Source organism: Schistocerca piceifrons, chromosome 1 (assembly GCF_021461385.2).
Source record: "Schistocerca piceifrons isolate TAMUIC-IGC-003096 chromosome 1, iqSchPice1.1, whole genome shotgun sequence".
Classification (NCBI taxonomy): domain Eukaryota; kingdom Metazoa; phylum Arthropoda; class Insecta; order Orthoptera; family Acrididae; genus Schistocerca; species Schistocerca piceifrons.
This window is the reverse complement of record NC_060138.1, coordinates 191,851,838-191,874,165: the sequence shown is the minus strand read 5'-3', so window position 1 is coordinate 191,874,165 and position 22,328 is coordinate 191,851,838. Positions and strand designations below refer to the sequence as shown.

The 22,328-nt window shown below is 37.5% G+C and overlaps 1 protein-coding gene across 2 annotated transcripts in view; it reads left to right on the top strand.

Moving 5' to 3' along the window:
* Positions 1 to 22,328, top strand: part of LOC124788213 (cytoplasmic dynein 2 intermediate chain 1) — a 176,430-nt gene that overhangs the window by 92,258 nt on the left and 61,844 nt on the right. For both annotated transcript variants that reach the window (XM_047255396.1, XM_047255404.1), the window contains exon 14: positions 16,881 to 17,053. In XM_047255396.1, coding sequence (XP_047111352.1) covers positions 16,881 to 17,053 — 173 coding nt within the window. The remainder of the gene's footprint in view (positions 1 to 16,880; positions 17,054 to 22,328) is intronic.

Here is a 22,328-nt window from a genome sequence, read left to right as displayed (position 1 = left end):
TTCTCTTAAACTGAATTTCATTGGTTGTTAAGCTTTTTATGGCTGCTGGCAAGTTATTGAAAATGTGTGTTCCTGAATAATGCACACCTTTTTGTACAAGACTAAGTGACTTTAAATCCTTGTGAAGATTATTCTTATTTCTAGTATTGATTCCATGAATTGAGCTGTTGGTTTGAAAAAGTGATATATTTTTAATGACAAATTTCATTAAGGAATAAATATATTGGGAAGCAATAGTTAGTATCCCTAATTCCCTAAACAGGCTTCTGCAGGATGTTCTTGAGTTCACACCACATATAACTCTTACTGCACGTTTTTGTGCCCGGAAAACTTTAGCTTGGCTTGATGAATTACCCCAAAAAATAATCCCATATGACATTATGGAATGAAAGTAAGCATAGTATGCCAGCTTTTTCATTTTTATATCCTCTATGTCTGACAAAATTCGCATTGCAAACAGAGATTTGTTAAGACACTTCAGCAGTTCTGTGGTGTGCTCCTCCCAGTTGAATTTATTATCAAGCTGTAATCCCAAGAATTTAACACTGTCCACTTCTTCTATCTTCTTGTCATCGTATGTTAGACATATACTCATGGGATGCCCGTTACAAGTTCTGAACTGCATGTGGTGTGTTTTTTCAAAGTTTAGTGACAAAGAATTGGCTAGGAACCAGTGATTAATGTCCACAAATATTTTATTAGCTGATCTTTCTAAGACTACACTTGATTTGCTGTTTATTGCAATGTTTGTATCATCAGCAAACAAGACGAACTTGGCATCTGGTAGTGTTATTGATGAAAGGTCATTGATATACACAAGAAAAAGTAAGGGCCCCAAAATGGAACCTTGTGGGACCCCACATGTAATTAGTTCCCAGTTGGATGATGCCTGATAGCTTGATACATGTCTCTTTCCTAATAACACTCTTTGTTTCCTGCCAGAGATATAAGATTTGAACCATTTTGCAGCATTTCCTGTTACTCTATAATACTCTAATTTACTTAAAAGGATATTGTGATTTACACAGTCAAATGCCTTTGGCAGATCACAAAATATACCAATTGCCTGCAATTTTTTGTCTAATGAATTAAGCACATTTTCACTGTAAGTGTAGATAGCGTTCTCAATATCAGAACCATTTAGAAATCCAAACTGTGACTTTGACAGTATGTTATTTGAGATAAGATGGTTATAAAGCCAACTGTACATTACTTTTTCGAAAATTTTTGAGAATGCTGGCAACAGTGAAACTGGACGGAAATTTGATGCTATTTCTTTATCTCCCTTCTTAAACAGTGGCTTAACTTCAGCGTATTTCAGCCATTCAGGAAATATTCCACTGATAAATGACTGGTTACACAGATAGCTTAATATGTTACTTAGCTCAGAATCACATTCTTTAATTAACTTTGTTGATATTTCATCATACCCTCTAGATGTTTTTGATTTTAAAGATTTTATGATGGACATTATTTCTGTTGGGGTAGTGAGGGTCAAATTCCTATTATGAAAGTTGCTTGAAATTTCTGGTCTGAGGTATTCCATAGCAGCATCTACCGAACCTGACAACCCCATCCTTTCAGTAACAGTTATAAAATGTTTATTGAAAAGTTCTGCAACACTATACACATCTGTCACCAATGTATCATTTACTCTTAATGCTATTTGTTCCTCTTCATGTCTGGTTCTACCAGTCTCCTCCTTCACTATATCCCATATTGTCTTTATTTTGTTATCTGATATGACTATCTTTTCCTTGTAATATATTTGCTTTGACATCCATATTACAGTCTTTAATATTTTGCAGTATTTCTTGTAATGTGCTATAGCATCAGATACAGTTTTCTTTTTGTTTTACAAGATACCCCTATTCCTCGAGTAATCCATGGCTTTTTTGTAGACTTTGCTCTAACCTTGGTAAGTTTTGGGGGAAAACAGTGTTCGAATAAGGTAAGCCCTTTATTAGCAAAAGTGTTATATTTTTCATTCATGCCATGAGCGCTGTTAACATCAGTCCAGTGAATGTCTCTGAGGAGTGTCCTAAAATAATCAATTTTTGGCTTATTGATTACCCTCTTGAGCTCAGATTTAACAGATTTTATATCCTGTTCAGTATTAACATTTTACAGAAGGAACTGCACGTCATGGTCTGAGAGGCCATTGCCTATTGGTTTTGTAATATAATTTTGTTCATTGGACTTTTCTATAAAGATATTATCAATGGCTGTTTGTGAGCAAGTGGCTACCCTAGTGGGGAACTTTACAGTGGGAATTAAGTTGAATGATAGTGTTACTAACTCAAATAAGTTCTTATTGGGAGAGTCTGTAAGGAAATCTACATTGAAATCACCAGCAACCACTATTTCTTTGTTTTTGGTTGTTAAATGGGCCAGTTCAGCTTCAAGGTGGCTTACAAACAGATTAAGGTTACTTGCAGGTGCTCGATATACACTTAATATTATGAAGGATTTTTTGTGAAGTTCTAATTCTGTTGCACATGCTTCCATATGCTGTTCTAGGCAAAATTTATGAATGTCTATGTTCTTAAATTTATGTCAGTTCCTAATGAATGTGGCAACTCCTCCTTTCTCCATTTCTGATCTACAAAAGTGAGATGCTAACCTAAACCCTGTAACACTTAAAAGTTCTATACCAGTGGTCACATAATGTTCAGAGAGGCAGATTATGTCAGCTGGGTTTGAAGACTCTAATTCATCTATGCAGATAGTTAATTCATTAATTTTATTTCTCAGTCCTCGAATATTTTGATGCAATAAAGATAGCTGACATTTCACATTGACTGAGTTAAAATTTGGTAGAGTTGTAATATCTGCTGACTGTTGAAAATTCTTAACCAATAGCTGTTTATGCTGATGTAATAAGCTGGAATTATGTTTTTTGGTTTCTTTCTCAAACTGAAGGTTTGTCTCAGTTCTAACCTCTCTTAAAATTTGCTTTCTTTCTGTCCTCCCTACCCTAAAAAGGGTCTTTTCTGAACCCTATAACCACTGGTATTTTACCACTCATGACAGTACCTCCCCCCTTTAACTTTCCTGCTATTTCCCCAGCCAATTTATCCTTCCCCTTCCTGTTGAGGTGAATGCCATGTCTAGTATAATCCCACCTACTGAGAGAATCAACAGGAACCACACCAATGTGTGACCCTGCACCCGACATAAGCAGCCGTTCCAGCTCCAAATTAACTCTCTTGACAGAAGAGTTCAAATGAGGTCGGTCATGGTGTCTCAGGACAGATACAAATTCAACACTGGTGTGTCTCGATGCCGACGCAATCTTTACCAGGTCACACTCTATACTGTACCCAGGATCTCTGTCGATACTGTTCCCTGGCCCTCCCACAATAACCACGGTGTCTTCCCTGGTAAATCCTTTACAGAGTGAACCTAAATCCTCTGTCACCTGATCCAGACTAGCACTTGGTTTAAAAAAATTTGTGACCTGGTATTTTGGTCCTAATTCCTCCTGCAGAAGTTGGCCTACACCTCTGGCATGAGAACTGCCTAACAACAAAACTTTCTTCCTTTTCGATGACTTTCGTACATTCTTTTTCAATTTCCTATTGAAAGTTTGTTGTGTCCTGTCTACACTTACTTCTGCTTGAGGCTCACCAACTTCTAACTGAAGCAGCAGGTCAAATCTATTTTCCACATTCACCATGAAGCTGTCAGACAAAGTTCTAGGCCTGTTCCTCCTGTTGCCTGTTGCCACTTCCCCACCTCTCTTTACCCTTCTCCCTCCTTAACCTGTCAAGATCTCCCCTGGCCTTGTCTAACTCAGCCTGAAGGGCGGCAATTTTCCCCTCCTGTTCTAGTATCTTCCTGTCTCTACTACAAATCCTACAAAACCACTGATGAGTCTCATTTACTTCCCCTATTCCCATGCCACTACAGTCACCCACATGGAAAAAACTACAGCACCCATCACACCAAAGCCCCGACCTAACAATTCTACTGCAAGTCAAGCACTTTTCACTCGTGATAAACCTAATGGTTTATTATTTCAACATATGTAAGTAGAGACACTATGGAGAGAGGAGGAGGTGCCATATATGTTAAAATTTATCGTAATGTGAAAAATTTAGAAACTAAAAAAATTTGTGTAGAGCAACATATAGAAGCATGTACCTGTGAGCTTAAACTAAATAATGATAGTTTTATAACTGTAGTTGTGTATGGGTCCCCATTGGTAAATTTGCAGCTATTTCTGAAAAACTTGGATTCTATGTTGTGCTGTCTGTCAGATAGAGAGCGGCAAATTATTGTTTGTGGGAATTTCAATGTTGATTTTCTGGAAAGATTTAGTCTCATGGAAAGTATGATCAGTCATTGATTATCCTACTCAGGTGTACAGGAAAGCAGGACATGATAGATTATGTATTTATAGACAAAAATTAATTTAATCAAATAAAATGTCTTCCTGTTAAGAATTGTCTTTCTGATCATGATACATTGCTAGTTGCAGTATATGACATAGCTCCATACAGTAATGCAAAACAGTCCTCCAAAATAGTTCATACAATTAATGATTTAACAAGTGCAAATTTTAGAGAAAGCTTGCAACAATTAGACTGGAATGAAGTGTACAGGGCACCTGATGCTAATTTAAAATTTAACATATTTTATGATACCTTTGTGAGTATATTTGATAACAGTTTCCCTAATACAACAGTGAAATGTAATTGTAAGAAACCATTTGAAAAGCCAGGCTTACCCAAGTGATAGAACAGAAAAGTAAAATGTATCTTATAGCTAGAAGGAGTAATGATCCAGAAACAGTCAAATATTAAAAAACTACTGCACTGTATTAAGAAAAGTTATTAAAAAGTTCAGAAATATGTACTTTAGGTCTGAGATTAACACCTCTGATAATAAAGTTAAAACAATTTGGAATATTATTAAAAGGGAAACAGGGCAACCGAGAGTACAGGAAGAATGTGTTTCCATCAAACTCAAAGAAAAGCTTGTTGACAAAAAGTCAGAAGTAGCAAATATTTTTAATAATCATTTTTAAATGTTGTAGAGAAAATAGGATGCAGCTATTCATTAGAAAACGCAAAATGGAAGTGGCTATATGTAAGCAATTTGATAAAATTCAAATTCAACCCATCTGTCCTACTGAAATTAGGAAAGTAATAAATTCACACAAAAGTAAAAGCTCGTATGGAATTGATGGCATTTCCAACAAATTACTAAAAGCTTATTCCCAACATATAAGTAAGATTCTCAGCCACATGTTGTAGCACACTGAAACAGGGCATTTTTCCAGATAGACTAAAATATGCTATCATTAAACCATTCCATAGAAAAGGGGATAGGTCTGATGCTAACAACTACTGCCCAATCTCACTTCTGACAACTTCATCCAAAATTCTTGAGAAATGAATGTATTCAGGAGTAACTTCACATATTTGTAAAAATGAAATACTAACAAAATGTCAATTTGATTTTCAGAAAGGATTTCCAACAGAAAATGCTATATATGCTTTCACTGATCATACACTAAATTCTCTGAATAACCAAACATCACCCTTTGAGATTTTTGTGGTCTCTCAGAGGCTGTTGACTGTGTGAATCATGAAATTCTTCTAGATAAACTTAAGTATAGTGGTATGAGTGGGACAACACTCAAATGGTTTGATTCACATATAACTGGAAAAATGCAGAAGGCTGAAATTAACAGTACAGACAATCTGCAAAAATCAGCAGAGTTATCTAATTGTGGAGGTATCAAGAATGGTGTCCCACATGATTCAGTCTTGGGTCCCTTGTTGTTCTTAATATATGTTAATGACTTGCCACTCTGTATTCACGAAGATGCAACACTAGCTCTTTTTGTTGATGATACAAGTACAATAATCACACCCAACAAACAAGAAGTAGCTGAGGAAATTGTAAATAACATCTTTCAGAAAATTATTAAGCGGCTATCTTCCAATGGACACTCACTAAATTTTGGGAAAACACAGTATATACAGTTCTGTAGAGTAAATGGCTTAACACCATTGATAAATATAGTCTTTGAACAGAAGTCTGTTGCTAAGGCAGAATATTCAAAATTTCTGGTGGGTGCATTGATGAGAAATTGAACTGGAAGAGACACATTGATGATCTTTTGAAACATTTTGGTTCAGCTACTTATGCTATTACAATTATTGCAAATTTTGGTGATAAACATATCAGTAAATTAGCCTATTATGCCTGTTTTCATTCACTGCTTTCACATGGCATCATATTTTGGGGTAATTCATCATAAGAGAAAAAGTATTCACTGCACAAAATCATGTAATCAGAATAATAGCTGGAGCCTACCCAAGATCACCTCACAGACATTTATTTAAGGAACTTGGGATATTGACAGTACCTTTGCAATATATGTATTCATTTATTCATTCCAATGCAAAAATAATAGCAAATTGCATTGCTACAACACTAGAAAAAAGGATGATCTTCACTATTCTGGATTAAATCTGACTTGGCCACAGAGAAAGGTGAATTATGCTGCCACAAAAATCTTTGGTCATTTACCAAGCAGCATTAAAAGCCTGATAGATAGCCAACCAACGTTTAAAAACAAATTAAAAGAATTTCTGAATGGCAACTCCTACTCAGTAGTGAAGTTTTAGGTGTGAAGTAGTATCTGAGGAAAATAAGAAGAAGAAGATTATATCGTATAAAAAAACTTATGTTAAACTGACACATTCCACATTATTACAAAATGTTGTATTCATGATCTGTGGAACAAGTATTAAAGTAATGTAATACAGTAAATACCATTAAAAAATCTTGATTTGGCATGATGTCTTTCACACTATGTGAATTCAAAAGTGGGTTTGTAATATCAACTATAATGTACACTGAGAGGGCCACACAATTTAATGAATAGTTGTAATGATGTTGATAATATCAATTTCAAATAAGGAGTATTGTAAGGCAACTGATAACTTTTATATATCATACTGTCAGAAATAAAAAAACAAAAATTTAAGGTAAATTAATGGCTCTGAACTGAAAGGATAAAAGAAACATTTATTGCCATACCTGTGTTTTTTTTTCTTTTTAAATATATTTTATTTCTTATCTTTCGCACTTTCAAGCACATATTATATTACTGGTAATACTTTTAGCACATTAGTTTGTTTTTATTTGCAACAAAATTCACAATCTGTTATATTCAGAATTTAATCTACACACTACATTTTCTTACATTATTTTACTATAATCATTACAACATGTAGTTGACAGATCTATGGACCTCACATTTCTTTGCACTTTTTGACATTGAATTACTCTTAGTAAACATTTGTTTATTAAAGATCTGTCATTGCTCTTTCACCAGCACCAGCAATACCGAGATTTTTAACTGATATCCTTTAGTTACATATTAAATATATTGTTAATTAGTTCAATTAATGATTATGCATCCTTTGTGTCACTGCCTTTATAAGATAATCAGCATACTTGTTATTCATATGTGCTGTAGGTCAACAATAATATTTCACAAATTTTGAAATACTTTTATTTTAATTTCCTTTTATAGTTATGATAGTTTTTTATATGAACTAAAATATGACTAAGACCACATTTAAATATCAAGAACACTGGCCGCCATAATGGTCAAGTGATTTCATTCCAAATCGCTTTAGTGTTACATCTGTCACTGATAACATGGGATTGTCAGGTTCAGTAAGTAATACCCTAGAATATCTGAGACCCAAATTTACAAATAACTTCATTGTCATGGATATGAAGCTCACTTTAGCAGATGAAGTACGAGGGCGATTCAGAAAGTAACCTCTGATTGGTCACAGTGCGGGTTGTGGGGGGAGTAGCGACACCATCTGTGCGTTCACGCACTCAACAGGTCAGTCGGCATCAAGCCGTGGTCGAGTGAACGTCGTACCTGCGCTAGTTTAGTTTTTGTGGCAGTTTGAAATGTGTGCTGCAATAGAAAACCCCACCAAATGTGAAGTGCGTGCTGTCATAAGGTTTTTTACAGCCAAAGGATATTCTGCAGCAGCTATTCATCGTGAGCTTTGTGCCGTGTACGGACTAAGAGTTATGAGTGAAGGAGTTGTCCGTGAATGGGTACGTTTATTTAAAAGTGGACGAGAAAACGTTCATGATGAAGAGAGGAGTGGTAGACCATCATTGGTGACTGACGAACTTGTTCATACAGTTGATGCAAAAGTTCGTGAAAATCGACGTTTCTCAATGTCGGAGTTGTCTACTGGTTTTCCACAGATTTCTAAGACTCTCTTGTACGAGATAGTGACAGCAAGATTGGGTTACCTTAAGTTCTGTGCACGATGGGTGCCCAAAATTCTTACCGACCACCACAAAACTCAAAGAATGGCCTCTGCATTAGACTTTCTGTCACGTTATGAGGACGAAGGAGAACCATTGTTAAACAGAATCGTGACCGGTGACGAAACCTGGATTAAGTACGTATGTGAACCCTGAGACAAAAGAACAATCAAAGATGTGGGCACATTCAAATTCGCCTACCAAACCAAGAAAAGCCTCGCAAGATTTTTCTGCCAGAAAACTGATGGCAACGGTGTTTTGGGATGCCAAAGGGGTGTTTTTGGTTGAATTCATGGAACGTGGTACGACCATTAATCAAGACGTGTACTGTGAAACAATAAAAAAGTTACGACGGGCTATACAGAACAAACGCCGTGGTATGCTGACTTCCGGTATTGTTTTTTTGCACGATAACGCCCGTCCTCACTCTGCTCACAGAACAACGGCCCTTCTTGAGTCCTTCAAGTGGGACGTTATCAACCATCCACCTTACAGCCCAGACCTGGCGCCAAGTGATTATCACCTCTTCATGCATTTGAAGAAATGGCTCGGGTCACAGCGGTTTGATGACGACGAAGAGCTCAAAGATGCGGTCACAGGCTGGCTCCAGGCACAAGCGGGTGATTTTTATGCAGAAGGAATTTCAAAGCTTGTGAAGAGATGCGATAAGTGCCTCAATCGCTATGGAGACTATGTAGAAAAATAGTGCAAAGATGTAGTTGTAAGATGTATATATTAAAATATTTTTATTTAACTTGGTGTATTTTTTTAAATCAACCGGAGGTTACTTTCTGAACGGCCCTCGTAATATCTACCATACAAACTAGAAATTCAAAAACAGTTAAATGTTTATGGTAAAATAACAAAGTTAATTGAAAATAACTTTTGAAAGTGTCTTAAAATCAAAAATTGTTTATGCAAATGGTCATTTACTTGGTTCAAATGGCTCTGAGCACTATGGGACTTAACATCTGAGGTCATCAGTCCCCTAGAACTTAGAACTACTTAAGCCTAACTAACCTAAGAACACCACACACATCCATGCCCGAGGCAGGATTCGAACCTGCGTGGTTCGAGACTAGTGCCTAGAACAGCTCAGCCACACCATCTGGCGGTCATTTACTGACTGGCTGAAGTATTCTGATAATATGCTGATATTAAATTCTATAAGGGAGTGTATAAAGAAGTATCATTAAATTTTCTCGCGACCACACTACTAGAATTCTACAAATTTTTTGGAAGGCTTATGCATATGCGACCTCTTAACCATCTGATAACAATTAGTATATTGTCCAAGACAAGTTAGAATTTCTGAAGAATTACAATATTAAGACATCTGCTTATACATACAGCAAGAATGTGCTAAATACGCTGATCAGCCAGAACATTATGGCCACCTGCCTAATAGCCAGAATGTCCACCTTTGGCACAGATAACAGTGGTGACACATCATGGCATGGAAGTAGTGAGGGAGCTGACACCACATCTGCATACACAAGTCACCTAATTCCCATAAACAGCGGAGAGCGAGGTGATGAACTCTTGACGCCATGTTCAATCACATCCCATATGTGTTCGATTGCATTCAGATCTGGTGAGCTGGGGGAACAGGGCATCAACTGGAACTTGCCACTGTGTTCCTCAAACTACTCCATCACATTCCTGGCCTTGTGACATGGTGCATTGTCTTGTTGAAAAATGTCACTGCCGCCGGGAAACGTGATGAAGGGGTGTAGATGGTCTGCAACCAGTGTACAATACTCCTTGGCCATCATGGTGTCTTGCATGAGCTCCACTGGACCCATGGGTGCCCATGTCATCGTTGCCCAGAGCATCATGCAGTTGCTGCCAGCTTGTCTCCGTCCTGCCACACAGGTGTCAAGGAGCTTTTCCCATGGATGACAACGGATCCGTGCCCTCCCATCGGCATGGTGAAGATCTCTTGATTCATCAGGGCATGCAATGCTGTGCCACTGCACTAATGTCCAGTGCCGAAAGTCGTTTGCTCATTTCAGTCATAGTTACAGATGTCATGTTGTTAATTGGCACATGCATGGGTCATCACCCACAGAGGCCCTTGATAGGAGCGCTTGGTGCACTGTGTGTTCAGACACACTTGTACACTACACAGCATTAAAGTCTGGTGTTATTTCCACCACAGTTCACCATCTGTCCTGTTTTACCAGTCTGCCCTGCCTACAATGTCCAACATCTGTAATGAGGGTTTTTCAGCCAGTTCCATGACGTCTGTACATGGTTTCACCTTGGTTTCTCTGCATGTTGAAGATACTCACCCTAGCACTCCTTGAACACCTGACAAGTCATGCAGTTACCAGAGTGCTTGAGCTGAGCCTCCAGGCCATCACAGTCTGCCTTCAGTCAAACTCAGATTCTACACATGGACAGCACACTCATTGATACTACATGCACCATGGATGTGTATGACTATCAGTCATTCCTCTCCAGGTGACGCTGCTGTCACCTCAATGGGTTTATATCGATAGTAGGTCGGTAGTGATAATGTTCTGGCTGATCATTATATGTTACATGATAGTTATATCATTTTAACCAAATCTGGATATTATGCTTTATTGCACAAATGGTGTTAATATGAAAGACCCTTGAATTAAGATATTATTCATCATCTGATTGGAAATTAATCTCATGAAGTGCTTCCAAAGTTTCTATGTTAGAGCTACTGCCTTTTCCTGTGTGTATTGATGACATTTTATCAGTTACATCACCATATGCCAAGTTTTTTTGTTTGCAAATGATAACAGAAAGTCAAGTTAGTTTTAGAAAAGACTTCAAATGAAATTTAAGTGGACTTTATTAAATAGTTTGCGTCCAGTTGCAATTGCCATTAAATTTTCAATATCACATTCTGGGGTAATGTCTTTACTGAAACAAATGTTTTAATAATGTGATGAGTAAATGTAATCACAAACCATACAGTTTAGGTGTTGGGCAGTTGAGGAAGAGGGACACAATGAAGAGGAAAGTGTGAGTGTAGATTAACATGGTGAGATATGTGTGGGACGTGGACTAGTGGAGATTGAGGTCAAGAGGATTGTCGGATCAAAGGATGCATTGTAAAGAAGCTCCCTTCCATATAATTGGGGGAAGCTGGTATTGGGGGAGAGGATCTAGATGGTGCCAATTGTGAAGCAGTCATTACAGTTAAACATGTTCTCAGCAGTATTTTCTGCCACCCAATGGATGAAGTACTCAGCTTTGAAAGTTGGACAATATATGACACTGTAGCTGATGCATTACTCTGACCAAGACACTAAAAATGAACCATCAAATCTATAGATGTTCAGTTTGAACTGCTACAGCAAACTGTGTGACTTTGTCTCTGATTTGTAGAACAATTTTAACACACCTGATACTCAGTGTTTATTGTCCAACAGCCGGCCACTGGTGGCCGAGCGGTTCTAGGCACTTCAGTCTGGAACCGCGCTACCATTACGGTCGCAGGTTCGAATCCTGCCACGGGCATGGATGTGTGTGATGTCCTTAGTTTAGTTAGGTTTAAGTAGTTCTAAGTTCTAGGGCACTGATGACCTGAGATGTTAAGTCCCAGCTCAGAGCCATTTTTTATTGTCCAACAATTGCTTGTTTGTAGCACTTAGCTATAACAGTGACAACTGATGATAAACATTGATTAGAACTGTTGCTGGATGGACTGCAGCTGTGGAACCATGACAGCAACTAGATGAGTGTATGAGATGGCTCTCCATTTAGCCACGATCAGCAGAATGATGGTCATCTGCGCTCTATTTTTCAGAAGAGGAAAATAGTTCCAAATATCAATGGACTCTGCAGCAGCTGACACAACTATAGGCAGTGGACCTGAATATTTGAAGGCCTCATGGAGAAGCGTAAACAGGTTCCAGGTCATGAGTGTCATCTAAGCAGCAATAGTTCAGAAATCAATGGCACCTAGCGTGAAGAGTTCCTGCTTGGTGATGTCCTACGGTGCTGTCACTGGGTATGACTTGACCACATACCCAGCAGGTAGATGGGACAGGTTTTATACTTGAGTCTTCCATGGGGTATGACCAATGTGGCAAGGGATTGCAAGTAGATACGACATAAAGGTGGACCGGGATAATTCGTAGGTCGGGTGGGCAGCCGAATACCAATTTAGGAGAGGTAATAAGGATATTCCACATTGCAGGGCCCAAATGATAGATAGTCAAAGTCCTGGTGAAGAATGTGATTATGTTTTACAGGTGTGGGGTGATCTTTGGTAATGGGGAGATGCTCCCTTACAGGTGGTTTTTGTGAGTGATTGGAGGACTAGTTAGCATTGTGATTATGGCATGGTTGACTTGTTTGCAGATTTGCAAATCTGTGTAGGCCTTAGTAAAACCTTGAGCATGTTGGGTAATGATTGCTCATTGCTCATCACTGCTGATACTGTCCAGGCCTGACCAGACTGCAAGGAAGAGACTTTGTTGTGTCGAGGAAATGGCAGCTATAAGAATGGAGATACTGTTGGTGGTTAGCGAGCATGATATAGACAGACATTTTTAGGAAGCCCATTGAGGTGGCGGCAGTCATTGTCCAGAAAGGTGGCACTCTGAGTTAAGGAGGACCAGGTGAGACAGATGTAAGAGAAGGTATGGAGGAATGAGGGTAGAGTGTCTTGATCCTGGGTCATGGGCCATAAAGAGGTTGGCATTTGAGGGTGACATGTGGATGCTCATGGCCATGCTGCAGATTTGTTTGTGTATATTCCCCTCAAAAAAGAAAGAGTTACAGGTAAGAATGCTGTTGGTAAGGTGAATAAGAAATAAGGTGATAGGTTTGGAGTTAATAGTATGTTGAAAGAGGTCCTATTCACTGGTGGGAAAGTAACAGACATGAAGAATATTCATGTAAATGTAACTGCAATCAGTAGTGACAAACAAGAATCAAGATGTTTACAGAGGGGGTGTGGTTCACAGTCGATGAATGAAGCAGTTTGTGCTCTCAGTATAGGAAGATAGATTGCAGACTATAGGTTGGAGGTATTAGATTGTAGAGTAGTTCCCTGCTCTGACAGAGAGAATATGGGATCATGTTGTACAGCACTTGCTACACATCTTAAATGCAGGAATGTGATCAACATGAGTATCAAAGTGTGCTGTGTCTCAAACAATAAGTGATATAATGTACACTGTTTAGTCTTCAAAGTGTCATTTCAGCCTAGATTCTGTGAGCATTGTCACTTTATGGCAAGAAGGTATGTTAGCATGGGAAGTTGTCCATGGAGTTCATATATTAGGTGTGTAAGAAAAGTAATGAGATGATTTTTTTATCAACCAGTGGTGCAGCTCCAGTTTTTAATAGTAGTCTAGATCTAATTATTATTGATGGGATTAATTCTCTTCCCCATATTATTATTAGTATTTTTTTTCAAACAACAATATTTGTCCTTCAGAGTAGTTCCCATCAGCAGCTAGATGCTGACAGAGTTGTTGTTCCCTGTCTTGGTAGCAATGCTAAAAGACTTCAACTGGTAGGGTCTTTAACATGTTGGTCACATTATTTTGAATATTCTTGAGAGCCCCAAAGTGACATCCTTTTAAGACATTTTTCAATTTTGGGAAAAGAAACAAGTCAAATGTTGGCCACATTCTTTTGAATGTTCTCTAGAGTCCCAAAATGACGTCCTTCTAAGACATTTTTTGATTTCGGTAAAATAAACAAGTCACATGTTGGCCACATTCTTTTGAATGTTCTCCAGAGTCCCAAAATGACATCCTTTTAAGACATTTTTCAATTCCAGGAAAAGAGAAAAGTCACAAATACTCAGATCAGGTGACTAGGGTGGCTGTAGAACAACAGCAATGCCTGTTCAGTCCAAAAATTCATGAGGGAAGTGGCAGTGTGACATGAGGTGTTATCATGATGCAGTGTCCGCTTGTTTCTGCAGTATCTGGTCTCACTGGATTCACTCTTTTCCTGAGCCTTTCAAGGATATCTTTGTAAAACACTCTGTTGGCAGTTTGTCCTGGAGAAACAAATTCTTTATGCATGATACCACTACCATCAAAAAAGCAAATCACCATTGTTTTGTTCTTTGATTTGCTCATTCAAGCTTTTTTCAGCCTCAGTATGCCACTCCTCTCTTTGTTGCTTTGTCTCAGGATCACACACAAACATCCAGGATTCATTACCTGCTTTACATAGCTTAGCCATTCATAGGCATTGATACTTCTCTGAAGAAGATCAGTGCACATTTCTTTGATTGTCATGCTCAGTTGTGAGGTTTGTCAGCATGATTTTGGCACAAACTTTTTGCATGTGCAAAGTCACCAGTCATCCTTATTGTTAAACATCAGTCTGATCTCACAAGAGCAAGCACATATTCAACATTTTTGGCAGTTTTTAAGTTGAAGGTCTCCCTGAGTAAGGTTCATCTTCAACATGTTCTCGGCCTTCCAAAAATGATTTGTGCCAGGGAAAAACTTGTGCTCCTGATAAGTAATGTTCCCCATAGGCCTGTTTCAACTTTTCAGAGGACACGTTTGCTGGTTCCCCAAGTTTACCACAAGACTTGATGGTATAACTTTGCTCTAAATTCTGCTGTTCCATTTTCATAACACACAACTTCACTGACGGCACACTCAAAACTCATGTGATGTCTGCATGAAGCTAAAACTTGGACTGAGCATCAGGGATGAGCATAGTGTTGCCAGTTGTTTTTTTTTTTTTTTTTTTTTTTTTTTTTTTTTTTTTTACTCACACACCTCGTACATCACAGCAATGTGATTCACATTTAACTGCTACCATGTGACACCAAACATTGAAAAATCTGCCTCTTTCTGGTGACCTGCAATCAGCAACAGTAGCTGATGAGTGCTACTTGTAAATTAAGGTTCTTAGGTGCTGTGAAGAAAATTCAACAGAACTGCACCTGGATATTTTTGAGGCAGCTGGAAGAGCTGTGTCAATCTAGGCAGCTGTCAACTGTCACCACACACTAATTTGGCCTCTAGGCATCCATAATGAAAAACCCAGCACCATGGGGCATGTGAAAAGTGGACAAGGGAGCACGTGAAACAGAACCTAGATCAATGGTTCTTCACTGACATGTGCAAGATTTGTTGATATTTGATGGTTATTGTAGAAAAGTCTAAAGGTGACTAGGTACCAGTGCACATCTTAGAGCTGCAGGTTCAGCAGGAAAGAGGGTCCATTATGTATTAGGCTGGTATCGCATGTAGATGTCAGATTGAGGGTAATTTGATGGTTGTGCAGTATCAAGAAAGGATACTCCAAGTTATTGTCATGTTTGACAGTCAATATCTAGGATATCTATAGTTTGGCCATCTTGTCTTAATGTCAAACACATTGTGGTAAAATATCATGGGACTCAATCTTCATTTAACCCTACACAGATATTCCATCATGACAAACACTAAATTTAGAATGTTTATTCTTTGTGCTTGACATTCTAGTTTGAAGATGATTTGAACATTCTTAATGTGCTCCGTCCATGTAAGCTGGATGGCAACTTCCAGGCAGGCTTCTCCTCTTTTACAAGGCATCATCTTCTGGCTGATCATTTCACCATCCTTGCTGCTGGATAATTTTTAGCTGTTGTCATTTGCAACAAATTTTATCTAGATTTCAGTTCTTTATTAATGACTCACAGCCACACAGTCTCATGCATCCCAAACTGTTCTTTAACATCCATTTCATCTAGAACATACCTTTGTATAGATTGTGAAACAGATGGTAGTTGTTTTCAAGCATCAGATGGTGATTCAATTTGTCTCACTATAATGTCATCTTGTTTTGCACACTAGGAAGCTTGTTATGTGGCAGAAAAGAAAAGCATGTGAGTATGTGTATGAAATGGGGATATATGGTTTCTACTTTGAGTTAGTTATCCTGTGATTGAGATTCTCACAAGCTGTGACTTTGTGTGGAATTTTTTCTTTATTGCTTGAAATAAGATGTTCAATCCAGAGGTATATCAATACATGCATTTATAGAATGTCATTCTGTCTTCTTGAAGCATCAGTGTTTTGGAGATGGAATCACATATTTTCAATCTCCTTATTTAAGCATTCATTTGAAAGTGATGAACACTTCATCTTTTTGTCTGTGTTAAACATCTATGGTACATTCCCAATTTTAAAAAAAAAACCTGTTGGAATAATTGTATACTTTTTTGTCCCATTCACAGTAGCCTTAGAATAACTGAATTTTGATGTAGCCTTTATTAAATTGGATATCTTCCATTCCACAGTCACACAGCGTATTTTCAGTCTCTCCTAAGAAATCATTGGTTTTCAAAATGTCAGGTCACAGACTGTACTCTTTGGCATGGATAAAGGACGCTGTGATTTGAGTGTTGCATAAAATAAGTACTGTTTAACATGTGTCACTTATACTATGTTTAAAATTACAGATGTTGTGCTCTTTCAGTACAAAAATATTACATTATATGATAATAGAGCTAAATAAAACTCTAGTGCATGCTATGTACCATTAACAAGACCATGAATGTTTATTAGTATCATTAAAATATCACTTCTAATGATGTGTTGCAGATATGCAGTCTAGATGCTGGTGGTCTGATTGTCATATGGACAGTGATACAGAATTCACAGACTGAATTATTGCCTGCCAGGGCATCCCAAATGGACCTAGGTCTTGCATACTGGGGTAGAACCAGGCTTATACTGAGCTCAGTTATCAACATACCTGTCAGGATGGCCTCTTTGTGAGTACAGAAACATCTATTCTGTCATGAGTTAAAAGTCAATTGTGTGATAGAGCAGATCCTTAATCACACTCTGTAGTTTCTTCAGCCAAACATGTTTTCATAAATAATTTGTGCATTGTTGAACAGTTTCTAGCTTTTATTAAATTTTTATTTATATATTACCTCTTGTTGCTTGTCCACCTCCATAGCATAGCAGTAGCGTTTCTGCCTACCAAGCATGGGGCCCGGGTTCGATTCCCAGCGGGGGCTGGGTGTTGTGTGTCTGTGTGTCCTTTATCATCATTTTCATCATCATCAACCCACAAGTCGCCGAAGTGGCGTCTACTAAAAAGGACTTGCAATACGGTGGCCGAACTCCCCCGCATGGGGCCTCCCGGCCAACAATTCCATACGATCATTTCCATTTTCTTGTTGCTTGTGTCACCAGTGTAATGTATGTCAGATATAAATATTTTAAATACATACAGATTGAATCACTGTTCATGTTTCTTAAGAACTTTTTTAAGAACTGTAAATATCAGCACATGATCAGATTCCAAAATGGTGCATTTCTGTATGTTCAAGTATAAGAACTTACTATGGATAAATGTATTCAAAGAGTAAAAGTGCGAATATGATATTCTTTGGAAAAATAAAGAAACATTCATTGACACCACCTGGTGATGGAGGTTTAAATACTTCAAAATACACAAAAAATCATAAAAAATTAAAGTGACTCATTACAAGTTCCATGTTTTCTTTTCACAGAGATCTCTTCACCTATAACCATTCAGCCATAATTAGTATTGTATATCAAGCACAATAATGACTTTTGAGTTCCTAATATCAAATAGTAGTACTGTAAATTACCCATGGAAGAAACTGTCAAGTGAGTGTTAAAAGTACATAGCACTGGACGTTCCAACAATCTTCCATATGTGTCACATTAAACAAATGAAGAAAAATGGCAAATAAACTAACAAAGTATTAATATTTTATTGACAACTTGTTAACTTCATTGCTATGATGAATGACTGAAATTTAAAACACTTCACATATTAACATCTTTGATAATGCTACTTATTGCTACATATTATGTATCATTTCTGAAAGGCAATATTAAATTAATAAAATATTTCTTAAAAGCAGTATCAAATTAAAAAGTCGTAATTTATTATGTCAGAATGGCTTGAAGTCTAGTGAATTTTTTTAACATCTGATGTCACTATCACTTTGTATTATGACCGGCATTAAAAAATAAGGACTAAGAAATCATTCCACCTTCACTATCACCCACATCTGTATGTGATTACTTAGTCTGATCATCACTACTGGCAGGTTTATCTGTAGTAATTAATGACAATTTGATATCATTGTTGAGCAACTATTATTTATCTTTCAGCTGTTGTGTCTTCTAGCAGAACACTTTCTACTTTTCTGCAATGGCTGACTAAAAAGAATAGACTGAAAGCTTCCTTACATTTTCAGCTTATATGTTACCTGTGATACTGGGATCCCTAACATGCCTTTCAGTTTTAACATATCTGTTACTTTACATTCTGGTCATGGTTGTATGGCATCAAGTAGACTAACCCAACTTTGAATTCCCAGCAGATTTGCTCACTCAGATTAAGGAGTGCAGAACCTCTTTCCTTATACTGTCACCACAGGAACACTTCCAATTTGTAAGCAATTATCCTTATTTGAGTGTCACATGAGGATGTTTTGTAAACCTACATGCTGTAGTATATAACAGAAATGACACAATTTCTTGAACTATAGAGAACTTTTTGATTGTATTCTTTATACATTCATTCTTTCAGTGACACTCTTTTCAGTGTAATTGTTTTATTCAATTTTAATTAATAACACAGAAATCATAATATTTTTTTAAAAATAATTAGTATTGTCAAAAGGTCAGAAAAAATGTTATTAACAGTTTTTTATGGAGCACTCATCATGTCCTGTGGAATACCAGTTTTCTGCAGAACACAGTTTGGGAAGTCCTGGAATAGAGGATAACTATGACAACATTTCTAGCAATATGCAGCTTTGGTTATATAGTAAGTAATTAGCCAGTAATAGAATAAATATTGTAAAGGAAATAATTTAAGGAGTGAAGGTAACAAACCACCAAATAGTTGAGGTGCTGAGCTGTAGACAGGCACATAAACAAGACTGAGAACACTGCTAGCTGTGGACCAATCTGTTTTCTGACCTATAAAGTACACATACACACACATTCATACACACACATGTGCCTGTATGGCAACATTGTCCCAGCTAATTACATTGACACGACATTGCAGCTTGACTGGGGGGAGGGGTTGTGTCGGATGGAGTGGGTGAGTACAAAAGGATGTAGGGAGTGGGAGGGAGGGTTGAGTAAGGGTAACTGCTAGTTGAGAGGGAGAGAAAGGGTGTGCACAGGATAGGAATACGGCACTGAAAAGTCTATTCTGAGCACAGGCAGAGAAGACTGTGTGCAGTGCACAGTGATGTGGCCAGAGTGTATTTAGAAGGATAGATAGAACAGAGGAAGAGGGAGACAGTGGACGTAAGGATTTGAGTGTGTCGTAAGTGAAGTTAGAATCATAGGGTAGGGGTAGAGGTGATGTAGCTACCAGATTGAAGGTTCTGTTGCATGACACAAATCCTCATCCCAGTTGAGCTGCCTGCTGCCACAATGTTCAGTTGACTCTTGCTTATATGAGCCTCAATAAATCAAGGTTCTTGATAAAATGAAATAGTTTTCACTTAAAAAGACCTTGATAGATCAAAGAAGTTTTATGCCTTTTGGCACACTCAATAAATCAAGGTGGTTGTCCTGACAGGCCGCCTGTGAACACTCAGTAATTCGAAGTTAGTAGCTATCCGAAACATAGTATTTTGAATTTTTCCATACTTGTATCACAATTCACTAATTACTTTGGTTATTCAACAACATTGAATGTACTACAGTTCATAAATTAGTTGTAAACATGACGTAAGACAGATACAAAGTTTGACTCTTGCAGAAAAGAAGCAGAGTATGGAGGCCATGGAATGAGGTATGAAAAAGTTAGGTGTAGTGAAAACTATTGGGATTTTGCACCATCCACACTGTCAACTATCCTGAAGCAGAAGGATCAGTTTGCACAAAACATACCATAAGATGGGAGAAAGCATCCTGAAGAAAGGTTTTTGTGATTACTTAGTCAATTTAAAGGACAAACATAACTTTCAGAGGTTCTTCACTTAAAGGAAAGGCTAAATCATTAGCTGTTACCCTCAACATTGACGGATTTACCTATATTGAGGGGGGGCTCATTAACTTAAAAAAAAGATATGGCATTGTTTTTAAAATTTGTGGATCCACACAACATGTCAAACTGATGAAATGGCAGTTTCATTCAAATGTCTTCACAGCTGCACATTCACTTTTAAAGACAAAAAGCCATGGGGAAAAAAATAGCAATGAAAGTGTAACACTGTTGTTTGCAATGAACATTTACAGACCACAGACACTAAAACCTATTTTGACACCAAAAGCTGCCAGTCCTAGATGTTTCAAGGGAATCAGGTCTTTTACTGTGTCTTCTGTCCCAACAGAGAGGTGTGGATGACATCAGAACTGTTTGATGGGTGGTTGTTGAGCCTGGACAAAGAGATGAATAAATGGAAGAATAAATTTCTTCTTTTTATGGACAACTGTGCAGTTACAACTCACTACCTCTGGATAATTTTTTCCTTGTGGCCACCACTCGGAAAATACAACTGCCTGACTAGGGAATAATTCAGTGTTCTAAATCACAAAGAAGTAGTGGTGACAATGGTGTTTTATAGCTTTTGAAGATGGTTACAAGCCCAACATACATTGTGGCAGTGACAACCACAGCTAATAAAGCATGGAAGAATGTTACTCCAACTATTATTTCAAACTGTTTCAAGAAATGCAGATTCATCAAGGAGCCATAAAATTAATTGCAAACAGGAGAGCAGAAGAATGGATGCACATTTGAACTATACCTGGAGCCTTCTTCCTCATGCAGGAGAAAATGTAACATCTGATGATTTCGTACAGTTTGAGTATCATTTGGAAGCCTGCAGTATACCTAGCCTGACGTATTTTGGCTATTCCAGATGACAAGAATGAGGACAACAATGCAGAAGAAGATGGAGAAGCAAAACCAACTCCATCTGTGACTGTAAAAGAGGCAAAGTCATCATCTTAAACATTGCACATGTACGTTTTTAGAATGGAAGTAGATAATGATATATTTTCTGCTTTGATCACTACAGGAAATGCACTTGATCATGACTGGATCAGATAAATATTACTGATTTCTTTACAAAATAAAACCAAAATTTTATTATGTATTTTCAGAAATTTGTATGTGCCTTTCATCTGAATTGTTAAAATAAATAAAACTGGTAAAAAATTGACATATCTTTTGAGTTCTAGTTGTTGTTCTGCAAAGGTATGTGAATGTTATTGAAACTCCAGTAATATTTTTAACATTGTTTTTGGAGGGGATACTTTTCATTTGATTTTTTCTTAATTGCTCCTTAATCAGTCAATCCTTTGTTAAGCCAAACTCTCAGTTATTTAAACTTTTTGTGAGCTCTTTTGAACTATGAATTATTGAGAGTTGACTGCAGTTAACCAAGACAATGTTGCTGTGTAGATGTGTGTGTGTGTGTGTGTGTGTGTGTGTGTGTGTGTGTGTGTGCTCTATAGTTCTGAGGAAAAATTCATCAGAAAAGTAACAGTATTCGTAGTCTTGTTTATGTGCCTACCGACAACTCAGTGGCTCAACTGTTCAGAGTGTTCTTATTTTTATTCCTTGAATTATTTATATTGCACCAAGAACCTTGCCATATACCATATTTTCAAGCAATTCAGGCCAAATAAGCTGTTATTTTGAGGGATTATTGAACTGAAGAATTGAAGCTAACTCTTCATGCTAAAAATGGGAACTAATCTCTTCACGCTAAGAATTCAAGTGGAATTGCCAGGATAATTTATCCTCCTTGTGTTGCTTAAATTTATCCTGGTATAAATGGCAGCATGTTACACCAACTGAGCTATGGGTGAAATAGTCCCTTTGTCTATCTTTTTTTGTCACAGTAGCCTGCAATGTTTTTAACAGTTTTTCTGGTTTCACTGTTGATAGGAAACATTTGTTGCTAAGGAGTTGTAAGTAGTATACATAATGGACCATAATCTGATTTATCACTTACTTTTATCAAAAAGGTGCAGTACAAGAAATTTTCCTGTAGCTACTAGAATGTTAGTGCACACAAAAGTAGT